At 44.6% G+C, this 12390-nt stretch overlaps 1 protein-coding gene across 2 annotated transcripts in view; it reads left to right on the top strand.

The window, feature by feature from the left end:
• PRKAG2 (protein kinase AMP-activated non-catalytic subunit gamma 2) overlaps positions 1 to 12390 on the top strand; it is a 216488-nt gene that overhangs the window by 45391 nt on the left and 158707 nt on the right. The window contains exon 1 of one of the 2 annotated variants that reach the window (XM_036399140.2): positions 6167 to 6299. The exons of the other annotated variant lie outside the window; for it this stretch is intronic. Within the exon in view, the coding sequence (XP_036255033.1) occupies positions 6219 to 6299 (81 nt within the window). The 5' untranslated portion in view covers positions 6167 to 6218. Of the gene's footprint in view, positions 1 to 6166; positions 6300 to 12390 lie in introns of those variants that run through there. 2 annotated transcript variants of the gene reach the window in all.

Here is a 12390-nt window from a genome sequence, read left to right as displayed (position 1 = left end):
GATGTTTTCTTTTGGGTAAATAATTAGTGCTCCCCTGAGAGCTGCAGATGTGCTGTAGCATTGCATGTTCTCCACCACGCTCTCTAAGCCAGTCTTAAAATGTTACAGACTGCTCAGGTGTGGCTGGGTTTATGTGCAGCTAATTACCATCACCTTTTTTCTCCTTCCTGCCTATTTTTCACCCTGTTCTCCTGTTTTTTTGGCACTGACACCCCTATCTCTGTTGCTGCCACAGCCCCCAGCAGCAGTGTGTGTGTTGCCAAGGGAGGGAGCACAAAGGCAGAGAGATCAAGGAGGCAGCAGCAGAGCTGAGACATCTCCACTCATCCATGTGGCCACTGCTGTGTCCTCATGGAAGTGCTGCTCCTCAGAGATCCCAGTCTGGGACCAGTGAAGCTGAAAGCCATATTGCAGAATTCACATTTTTATAGATCCCAATAGCCTTTGCATACAGATATAAAAGCATTTTTTGCTGAAGCCCCTGGTTGGATTTCTTACCCATAATCCACCAGATCCTACTTCCCAGTGATTATCTCCCATTTCTAAATGCTGCAGTATCATTCTTCTATTATCTTTTGGGACTGTTTCTGGCCTACAAAGGGTATTTTCATCCAAGCTCTTAAGGGATACAGTAGGAGCAAGGTAAGACCCATCCTGTGTCCTTCAAAATTTTTAAAATTCAGTGTCTTTGTAGAGAACAAAAGCAATGGGAGCTCTGAGCTAGTCCACAGTGTTTAAATCTGCTCATCCTGAATCACCAATTGCTACTGATTCAAAACCTCCCAGATCATCACTGATACCAGTGTGGCAGCCCCTCAAAATGCCTCAAGCAAAGCTGAATGAGACACCATAGAGGCACCACCAGGTTCCTGACAGTAATTTTGCTCTCTGGTTTATTCATCCTCATAGATCAGGACATCTCTGATGGGTTTCACCCACCCCACAGAGGATTATAGTTCAAAGTGTTGGTCCTTCACTCCCTGAGTTATTGAGCATTGTGTCCTAGCTCAGACTCTGTAATTCTCCCCAGGCACCCAGAGACCTCCACTGGCCCCAGACACAGCAGAGCTCTGCCCTGGCACCTCTCCAGAAGTGTCTCCACCCCTTCCTCCCCACCATGATGCAGGAAAGAGGCTCCATCCCTCCATCTGTGGGATTCAGACAGGTGGGAAGGGCAGTGGGGTCCATGTGGAGCAGGCACAAGGGTGCTGGGCAGCCTCCAGTACTGCCTTTGTATGAACACCTCATCATTTCAATGTCATTTGCATCTGGCTATATATGCAAATACAGAGGGAAAAAACCCCTCTGTGAAGAAATAAAGCTTTTCTCTGTAAAGAAAAATCTCTCTGCTAAAGAACTAGATTTGAGAATGCAGCTATCCATTTTTTGGTACCCAAACTGGCTGAGGCGTCCCTGGTGCAGTGTGATCCATCCTCACTGCAGAGGCTGGCAGGGCGCTCCCTCCCCCAGGAGAGATGGGTGATTTCTCACTGGGGTTTGGTGTTTCTCACATGGATGTTCTCCTTCTGGCTCGTCAGCAGTGAGTCAGGAATCCCAGCTACTTGGTTCATTGCTTGGTAGATCATGCTGAAAAAATGCGAGGAGAAAATCATGGCTGTTTGAGATGAAAAAGGGAGTAAACTGTGGATTTTGTTTTGTCATGGGATATTTTTCTCTGCTCCTGAGGTCTCTTTCCTTTTTGTACCATCTCCATCACCCTGCATTGCAGTTTTGCCTGATTTGGGTGGGGTGGACTCTGCAGTTCATCCCTACCTCTTACTCTGGGGGCTAAATGTTTTGGTTTTTTTCTTGTACTCCCTTTTCCAACTCTCGCAGATCACAGCTGCCCTTTGCTCGACATCAACTCTTGAAAGACAACTTTGGTTGTTCCACTAAGAGCTGGTGTGTCTTATGGTGCAGTTTAGGATTTTTTTCCTCCCCATTTCATCTTCCCCTTGGGCTCAGCTGCTCTCCCAGCTGCTGCTGTGGCTTTCCCTGTTCTTCAAGGACTTGCTTCTCTCATCTGAGCATTGCCCAGGTGCTTTGGCTTCATGGCTGGAGGCTCCACATCTGTGTTGCACGTTTCTTTTGGTTGCTGCTCGTGCTCAGTAGGAGTGGGGATAGGGCAACCATGAATATGATGGCTGTGTTGGCTGTAAAAAATATGAAAAATCTTTCTTAATTACACAGTGGACAAAAGCCCTGCCCTGCCATGCAGAGCTCTGGCTCACCATGCACTTCAATAATTGCTGTATCTGCTGTGTTCTGAAATGGTGTCTTCACAGACAGAAGCTCCATTGATTTCAAGGCACTGTTTGCCTCATAAGAAAAAGGAAACTATAATGGAAGCTGGCCCCATGAACTCATCTAATTTATGTAGTACTTACAAACCCACCATATCTTTGTGGAAAATTATGGAATATAAATAACAACAACCAATAGCCAGACATTTTCTGTCTCCTCTGGGAAATTGCAGAAGGTTGCTGTACTGCCAGATAGAAATTTATGATACTTTAGGCTTTTACTTGGACTAAAAGGATGAAATTGAGTTGGTGTTTTGGAACAGTTCAAGGAAATTGTGCAGGAATTATGTGCAGTCAAATCTGAAGCTGATTGAGGGGTCTGGCTCTGAATTTTTAAAAACCAAACTCTTCAAATGGAAAAATAAACGAGTACAACAATGCCTGTTTCAGCTGGACAGGGAATTCTGTAGCTTTATTCTGGTGAAAATGTGACAGTCATAAATCTGCTTTGCTCAGAGTTTGGTCTTTGGGCCATAGGTGAGTGTGTAATTCACAGTCCAAGGCACAAGCAGGTTTTGGTGATTTGTTTTCCCTCCAGAGTTACTGCCTGATAAAGTGTGAGAATCCTACAGTTAGTCCAAATATGTGAGTGATCTAGAAGTGCTCTAAAAGGAACTTTTTTTTAAGACATGCAGTTATAAAATGAATAATGACTGCTGAGCTTGAGATGCGAGGACTTAAGAATTGGGGGAAAAAATTGAAGATATCTGAAAAATCTATTGTCATGGAAAGTTGATTATATAAAGCATTTTCTGGAACCTCCTGAATTGTCCTTGATATGTAAGGAAGCAAGGAAATGGCTGGAGTTTTAGATCCCTGTTCATAGAGACTCCTAGAACTTGTCAGCAAAGTGTGGCTGAAAACATCATCAAATAACTTTATTTGTGTGATTTCCCATTTTGCACCATCTTGTGCTAGATGATGTGCTGTAACTCACTGCTGCTTTTAGTCACTGAGCCTCAGCATCTCTGATAGAGCACAAGCACTTGAAACCCAATGTGAAACAAGGTATTTATTCAGAAATTGGTTGGTTTCTCTCAGATCTTCACCACTTGCTTATGCAGCCACATATGAGCCCAGGTATTCAGTACAGGAATATTTAATAAAGAATATATAAATATTTACATAAATGTGATTTGGAAAACTCAAGTCTGTAGATTCAAGAATCACTTGGGCTTCTTCGGCAGGAGACATCAACATAAATACAAGTAGTCATTAAATAATGGTAAGAAATTATAGCAATAAAATCTCTGCCTATTTTTCACCCCAGAAGGGTGAAAGAAAATGGCAAATTATTCAATGTTTTTAATGGTTGTCAGAAACTGGACAGAATCCAAAAACCAGTTCAGCAAATATTTATGAAATGGTATCTAAACCATTAACTGTTCTGCCTATCTGAGATGTAGTTGTGCAATCTGTTTCACACTCCTTATCCAAAGGTGGGGGAGGAAAAGGCATGTTTTTGAGGTGGAATTTGTGCCAATCAGACTTTGAGACCAGAAACCATTTTAAGATTTTTTTTTAAACACTTTAATAGGTCTGTATGATTCTTGGCATTGGGTACATCGAACTGAGCCCATGAGTGATTTAAAGGGGATGATTTAGGGATGTGGGACATTTCCCTGGCTGTTAATGCCCCTTTTTGTTTGATCTGATTGCTAATCTGAATAATCCTTAGAAGTTACCTATACAGAGAAGCATTTGATCTGAACTGTGCTTTGCAGGAGAACCCTTTTTATTCCACTATGAATCCAATCTTCCCTTTTACCCTCTCTAGGTCAGCCACAGATTCCTTCCTTTCTCCTACAGCTCAAGGAGGAAAGACAAAATGTGTTTTGCTTGCTCCAGCTGGTTGACTCGTTTCTCTTGTACCCCTTAAACAGCATTTAAGAGGAAGCTTGTTTATTTTCCTAAACTACTTGTACATTCTGCATGCATAAAATATTAATTTAGCAGGGGACAAATCTTCTAAACACCAAATATTTGTGCATGTTTCTGCTAAAAAGTGCTGCCAGTGATCTTGTCTTGAGAGGATTCAAGTAATAGCTGCCATTTGTGAGTGAACACTATGTACCATTTTCAGCTTTTTTTGCTCCCAAGGGGGTTGTGTTATCAGAGGCACTTAGCACACTGAAGGAGGAGAGAGCAGTGGATGGTTCCCAGGGTGTGCTGTCTGCCTGGCACATGAGGGGTGTCACCTGGACCTCATCCTTTTGGTGCTGAAGTACTACCCAGCCTCAGTGGGGTTTATTATTTGATGTAGCAGAATTAAGGTTGGTGTTGGCTGCATCTTCTTGCAAAAGGGTGCAGCATCATCTGGTGAATGGGATGAATAGACTGAGAGTGATGTGTAAGCCAAGTCCATTCCACTGATCAGGTGGTTTAGTGACCTGGAGTCATTAATTAAAGCAAACCCTCCCTTTTAGGGGGTTTTTCAACAGATCATCACAAATGGTATTTTGAGATGACCAAGAAAGGACTAGCAATGCTCCGTGGCTCAAGATCTGGCCACTTGTTTCTCCAGAGAGGTGTCAGCTCTCTTTGCATGGTGTTTTGATGCCTCTGTTCAAGTATTGGAAGCTGCAGGGATGACCTTTCTGCCTTTTGCTTTCTTTGGCTTTCTTCTAGTAGAGGTGTCCTCATCTGAGCCAGCCTTCGACAGCATCTTGGCCAAAGATGTGTCCCCATGGTCTGGGGAACAATTTCATTGCCAGTGAAGGACAATGTGAGACTGGTTGGTGGAGTACTCAATGCTGAATGGGGTTATAAAAGAGGGATTTAGCTTGATGAAGAAGAAAATTGAAATCCCCACCATCCCTCAGCTCCTACTGGGAGAGTTTGCATTGCTCTGCTAAGCACTTGCTCATGTGGTGCCCTTTCAAAATAACTCTTATCTTTTTTTGGATGGTGATACTTTTGATGGTTATGCATTGTACTCAGGCACTTTATTTTCCCAGTGAGGTCTTTATAATAAATTAAAAAGTTAGCCAAGTCATCCCCTGTTCATGCTGCAGATGGGAAAACAAGCACAGAGAAATAAAGTGACTTTTGTGCAGCTACAAAGTGGGGCTGTGGTTAAGTGGGGAATAGGGCTGATATGGAGCAGCACAGACTCCAGCCTTGAAAATGCATTTGCTGCTCTGTGCTGCCTTCCCCAAGGTATTCGACACTGATGCAGATGCAGCCTCAGTCATCTGAAACTTCTGCTATTGAAAACGGGATCTTTTTTTCCTCCCTTCAGATCTCATTAAAACCGCCTGCGGTTATTTGAACCCTCCGACTTCCCCCGTGCCCCCTGAGCATCCTGCACCCAAAACTCCGCTAAATGACCCTCCCACCCTGGCCGAGCCCACGGCCGGTTCTGCAGGAAAGTAGCTGAACCTGGCCGTGATGCCCGAGCCCATGGCCGGTTCTGCAGGCGGGGAAACCGAACCTGGCCGTGATGCCCGGGGCTGTGACCGAGCCCATGGCCGGTCCTGCAGGCGGGGAACCGAACCTGGCCGTGATACCCGAGCCCACGGCCGGTTCTGCAGGCGGGGGAGCGAACCTGGCCGTGATGCCCGGGCTCTGACCGAGCCCATGGCCGGTTCTGCAGGAGGGGGAACCGAACCTGGCCGTGATGCTCGGGCTCTGACCGAGCCCATGGCCGGTCCTGCAGGAGGGGGAACCGAACCTGGCCGTGATGCCCGAGCCCACGGCCGGTTCTGCAGGAGGGTAGCCGAACCTGGCCGTGATGCTCGGGGCCATGCTGGCAGGGAGCCCGCAGGGGCAGAGCCCGCCCGCCCTCCCTGCGCTGCGGTGGCTCCGCCGGCGCTGCCATCCCCGCGCTTGCCGCGATGGGAGGCACCAACACACCCAGCCCTGAGCCCCATCTGTTGCAGCATCGGCTCCAGTAGCAGAGCCCGAGATGTTTAAATGCGCTTGCCTTTAGGGAAAAGCTTTCAATGCAGTTCTTCGATGGACGTTTCCAGCCAGACTGCAGGATTTTTCAGAGCTGTAAGTCAGAGCCGGGGTTCGGTTGTCCCTGGGTTTCTCTGGATTTGATTGTTTTTATTATTAAATTAATTTATCTTAGCAGGGGAAATGGGTTTTGCATTCATTTAGGTGGATGCCCGAGTGCACTGCAGGAGTCTGTAGAGAGGCAGGAATTCTTCAGGCTCTGTAAGAAATGCATGGTTCTTGGGTATTTTGGGTTTTTTGTCGTGTTTTGTCTCTCGTATGCATGACCGGCACGGGGCTGTTGTCCTGTTTTTAGAGCATTTAATTACAATAGATACTCCAAGGCTGAACAAAATGTTCTTTTATCTAGTTAAAGAATGTAGCTTGGGTTTGGGGTTGGTTCGTTAGTGTTTTGTTTTTTTCCCCTTGCATAACTTTTCCTTAATGTTTTGGAAAGAGACATTATCATTTGGGGGGCATTCATTTATTTTCAGCCTAAAACCATCTGGTCTCTGCATCCTGCAATGCTTGGTTTCTCCTACTGCTCATCTCAGAGCCTCCCGAACTGCTGAGCAACTAATTTGCCATGGCTAGTCACTGCAACCCAAATCACAGGTTTGCAGGAAGTGCTGTTTTGCTTAATGATTTTAATTTGATATTTGATGAGGTTTGTTAGGATAAAGAGCTGTATTATTGGCTTCATGCGTTCCCCCTTGCATTTTTCCCTTTCTACAAGAATTAGTGCTGAACACACGCAATTTGCACTGCAATTAATGGATCCGTGAGATAATGAACGGCCAAAACGGATGAGGCAGCTCCATCCTGGGATCAGAGCCTGAAGGGCTTCAGGATCTTCTGTTAGTGGGGTGATGGTGAACAGCAAATGAAATTTAATCCAGTATAAGATGCAGGGTATTTTGCCAGCATCTTGTGTGTTTTGCTTGTTGTTCTGTGTTACGGGCCACGGGAGAAATGAGAGTGTCAGCCTTTGGGGAAGGCATTTCCCCCTCAGCTGTGTCCCCTGCGTGGTGAGCGCAGGAGAGGCTGGAGAGCAGAGGCGGTGCTGACTTTGAGCAGCCCTGGGAGGTGTGAGCAGACTGGAGTTGCTGCAGCTGGGAGCCTGGGGGGCAGGATTATCTGATGGAGGAGGGAATGATGGGCAGCAGCATGAAAGGGATCCTGCTGACAAGGGGCCAGCCCTCAATTCAAAGGGAGGCAGTGGGAAACCCAGCAAAGAAGACTTGGTTGTACTTCAATTTAGTACATTTTTATTACTAGGAGTGGAATACAAATGTATTTTTTTTTTTAATGCCCCAGTTTGAAAAAAACAAAAAAGCTCAGCCATCCCCCCCAAATCCACCCCATCAATCTGAATGAACAAGGATGTCTGACATTCATCAAGAAGAAATTAGGAGAATTAAATGCAATATTGTTGCAAATCTTTAAAGGCAAAACACAGAGTTGATGGAAATCACCTGTAACCAGAGTTTGCTTCAGGCAGCCAAGAGCCATCGGGTTTCCATCAGGAGGAGAAAATCCTTCTGTCATTTCAGCCTCTTTGGCCACCCAAGTAGGGGCAGTGAGAAGCTGATTTGAAGACAGAAATATTTAATCATCCTAAATTTAAAATAAATGGCAGTTAAAAAATTGTAAGAGCTTGTTACCATGTCTGTATGCACATATGAATATATATGTTTCCCATATCCATTGCCCTACATGAAACTATGATTCATATGTGTGTAAAAACAGTGATGCCCTGTGAGTTGAACTCTGTCACATCTACATCTGGGAGGAAATCGTCACCAGGGCAGTTTGTTTCTGCTTCTCAGTGTAGGTGCCAGTGCCCTTGCTTTTAGAACTGATGTATATTTTGATAAAGTTATCAAAATTTACCTTTCTGTGCTGATGTAACAGACACTCTCCTCATAGGTATATGATGACTTCTAGTGCCTGACTTTGTGGTTCAAAGTCCAATTTCTATTTCTAATAGACCTCAAAGTAAGTGTTAATAAAACTTGGATGTAAATATATACACTAATAGTTATACAGCTGTTCAGTACATATAGAGAGAAATTAATGTTCCTGATGGAATATTATGTTCCTGATGGGAAAAAAATACCCAATATTTTTTAGGGCCATATTACTGGTGTGAACCTAATTTTTGGTAGTAATGAAAAAACAAAATTGTTATTCTGAATCAAAATTCCTGCTTATGGATTTAATTTATCTTGAGGGGAAAAAAATAGAAAAAAAAAGAGCTTTGCTGTGTTTTGCTTTGTTTTGTTTCCTTCTTGGGTGCTCATTAATTTCATGGGAGGTTTTCAGTGATGCTCCTTGGCAGGGTGGGTGTCCCTGCCAGGATGAGCTGCAGGCAGGGGCTCTCCCTGAGCCTTGGTTTTTGGTAATTCCAGTGTGAGCTTTGTTTTTTTGTGACAAATGGGGCTGGACTGTCTGCCACATGGCTTGGAGCAACAGCCAGTTCTGAAGCGGCCTCTCCCATGCCAGGCTCATACTCTGCCCATCTGTCACCATGTCCAGGGTGTCCTGCTAAGCTGGAAATGTTTCCCACACTCTCCAAGCAGGATCAAATTCTTCTTGACACATTTTGATGCACAAACTGTCAGCCAAAGCAAATGCAGATTTGCCTGTTTCAGCTCACCAGTGCCTGCTGGGTTTCAAAGCCATTGCAGAGGGCAAAAATTACTTTTGGTGTATGTGGATAATGAGCTTAAGTTTTCAGTTGGGCTTCTCTGAATGTGTGTTTGCTTGTCCTTTCTCCACAGCATGTTCAGGTTGGTCCATTGTAATTGTGGTGCTTAAATGGACTCATAAAGAATAATATGATGGCTAAAATTAGAAGACTCCTTCTAAAGGAGTCAGAATTTGATATGGCTTGTTTGTAATGTTTTCTTCCCTATACTGGATCTAAACTAGGAACTATTTCTGAAAAAAAAAAATTAAAAAATTGATGAAGTCATAGTCCTTGAAAGAAGCCTTGAAAGAAGAAGTTTACCTGGGGAAATATCTTCCTCAGAATTTTAGTACTGCATGTACGATAATTAGAAAAAACCCCTGGGTATGTGTCATTTCTTCCCTTCCATTTCTATATGAGGATTATTTCCAAACTGGACCCACTGCAAAGATTTATTTTCAGTAGTGGTTATTTCTAGTGTGAGTGAGTAATCTCTTTGTTGTGTTCTTCTGTTTGCCTCATTGTTCACAAGATTTTCCAGATGGGCAAGTATTTTATCCATATTTCTTCCAGAGAGATGGCCACTGGTGTCTTCTAACACCTTCTTCCAAGCAGAACTGTGATGCTCTTTGAAGCACATCCCTTCAAAGACAGACAGACTTTAACAAGTGACCAGTGCTTGGTGTGTGTGAGCCTGGAAATGTGAGATTTATATCCCTTGGACATTGCCAGTTCTCTTAACAAACATGCTTTTCCTCAGAAGCTGCATAGCTGGCCTGTTTTCTTAAAATTTAAATTCTGGGATTTTTCACTTGGACAGGGAGGTTCCTTCATGTCACTCCACTGGGCACTCAGAGAGTTAACCCTGCTTTCTACACAGCACTCGGGGCTGTGCAAAGGAAATCCCATCTGAGTGACACTTGGAAGTGTCCCCAGATATCCCAGCACAGGGATGCCCGGAGTGTGTCTCACCAGCGAGCACAGCTGGGATTGAAACTGGCCTGAAATGGTCCTGGCTGGGTCCTGCAGCCCGAACACGGAGCTGCGAGGGGTTTGAAATGGGGCTGAAGCCCGAACACGGAGCTGGGAGGGGATTGAAATGGGGCTGAAATGATCCTGCAGCCCGAACACGGAGCTGGGAGGGGATGGAAACCGGGCTGAAATGATGCTGCAGCCCGAACACGGAGCTGGGAGGGGATGGAAACCGGGCTGAAATGGTCCCGGCTGGGTCCTGGAGCCCGAACACGGAGCTGGGAGGGGATTGAAATGATGCTGCAGCCCGACACGGAGCTGGGAGGGGATGGAAACCCGGCTGAAATGGTCCCGGCTGGGTCCCGCAGCCCGCACACGGAGCTGGGCTCTCGCTGCGCTGCCGAGGCCCGGCCCAGCCTCCTGCGGGGATGGCAGCCCGGCGTTGCCATGGCTACGCCGGTACCGCTGGAGCTGGGGAAGGAGCCGGAGTGAAACACGCTCCGGGTGCCGTGCACACCGTAGTGAGAGGCAGCCCCTTGTCTGGACAGCTTTCTAGAGGGGGAAAATTAAAAAAAAACCACCCTACTTTATTCCCAGTTTATCGACAGTAAAGATGGAGAGGTGAGATGCAGGGTTTTTTTTTTGGTTTTTTTTTTTTTTTTTTTTTTTAATTCTGGGCAGTGGGAATAGTACAGAACAGAACTTTTCTCCTAATAATAGTGCTTTTCATTTCAGAGCTACCACACGAGATGGTCATGCTTGTCAGGCTGCTTTTGAAAGCGAGCTTCTGTCAAAGGCACTGTTTGCTTTGTACATTGGCTTAATCATACATTTAAAAGTGCACAAAATTTAGGGTCTATTCAGAGTTAAATCTGTTTGCAACAAAATTTTAACAGAAGTAGGAAATTAGAAATGTGCAGTCTCCATATGTTGCAAAGATAACAAAAGCCTGGAAAAGAAGAGGCCATTTATCTTCTTGACTGTTTATTTGCCAAAGCAGGTTCATATTTTTCATATATTTAGTTCATATAAAAGTGAAACTGTTATTCTTAGTTGGATTACAAATGAAAAGGAATTGATTACGCCACAAAGAAATGGTTACATTATAATGACTTCACTGAATATGTGAAATTCAATGACATAGAAACTCCAAAGTTTTGAGCAAGTTGCCCAGCCTCTGCCACGCCAGGGAAATGGGAGCATATTGCCTGTTGGAGATGCTGGATTTCCCCTTCCCTCTAGGCTGGACAGAAAGTGTGGGGGACATGAGCAGTGACAGATACCAGAATGCCTTCCCAGAGCTAATCCAGAAAGCCAGAGCAGGCAGTGAAATCTCATCACTGAAATGCTCTCATGAAGCTGTTCTGGACTGGATCTGTAGCTTGTAAAACGCTTTGGATTCCCACAGCATAAATGATGGATTGTAATTTATTAGCATTGGATGTCACTGCTAACTGAAAATCTAGGAATGGCACAAAATCTTGCTGTGTCTTAGCTCAAAGTCAGGGGTGGGACACAAAGGCCATGCAGGCTGTGTTTGGGCAGAATACTGTACCAGGAGTGTGATAAAGTCTTCTGGGTTGTCTCAGACAAGCTGAGCTTTCTTCTGTCCTTAAGGGCATTTTATGTTGCAGCTTCAGCAAAATACACCTTTAAATAAAGGGTTCAGAGTGTGATGAATGAAGACATCCATTCTTTTGGGAGAAGAAAAAAACTAGTTTAGCTTATGAAACAAAGCATATTAAATTTATTGGTCTCTTTTTACATGTGGGGCTAAAGGTATAAGAAAAAGCTGTAGCAAAGTGACTGTAAACTTCATAGAGGTGAAATTGCTCTCTGCAGCTGCAGAGTGATGTTGGAAAATGTGTCAGGAAAGCACCAAGAGGGGAATCTTTCCTCATCATGGACACCATGTGCTGCTCCCCTTGACCTCCTGTTCTGTCTTCAGCACATGAAGCACAGAATCATCTTGTTCTTCCTTTCCTTCCCTTCCCTAATTTCCTCTTTGCTTCTGCATTTTTTCCCTTTATTTTTTTTTCTTCTTTAGTTAAGGGGCTACTAGATCAGAGCAGGTCCCTTTCCTCTAATTGTCAAGATTATTCACGGTTAATGCCTGACAAGAATGGAAAGAGGAGGCAACAGGCAGCTGTCTTCCTAAATGCAGTGAACTGGAAAAAATAGTTGCAGTTCAAGTGTTTATGGCAGAGATCTTTCGCCTGGTGTGAATGTCACCTTTCTCAGTCATATACAGGCAAGGGAGAACCCTGCAAGTCCTTTTGGGATAAGGCCATCAGCTGGGGGTTTTCAGTTCTGATTCTGTTTTGTTTTATTCTTCCTTGAGGACATGGTTTTGGAAGAGATTTAGCCAATAAAAAGTGGGGAAAAACATAAAAATCAAAACACAGTGACTCAAAGTAGCTGAAGTGTGAAGATGACTTAGTAAGCCTCAGTGTGATCCTTGTGTTGAATCCCCTTCAGATTGTT

The sequence above is a fragment of the Molothrus ater genome, chromosome 1 (genome assembly GCF_012460135.2).
Source record: "Molothrus ater isolate BHLD 08-10-18 breed brown headed cowbird chromosome 1, BPBGC_Mater_1.1, whole genome shotgun sequence".
NCBI classification, from domain to species: Eukaryota; Metazoa; Chordata; class Aves; order Passeriformes; family Icteridae; genus Molothrus; species Molothrus ater.
This window is presented reverse-complemented; position numbering and strand designations above follow the sequence as displayed.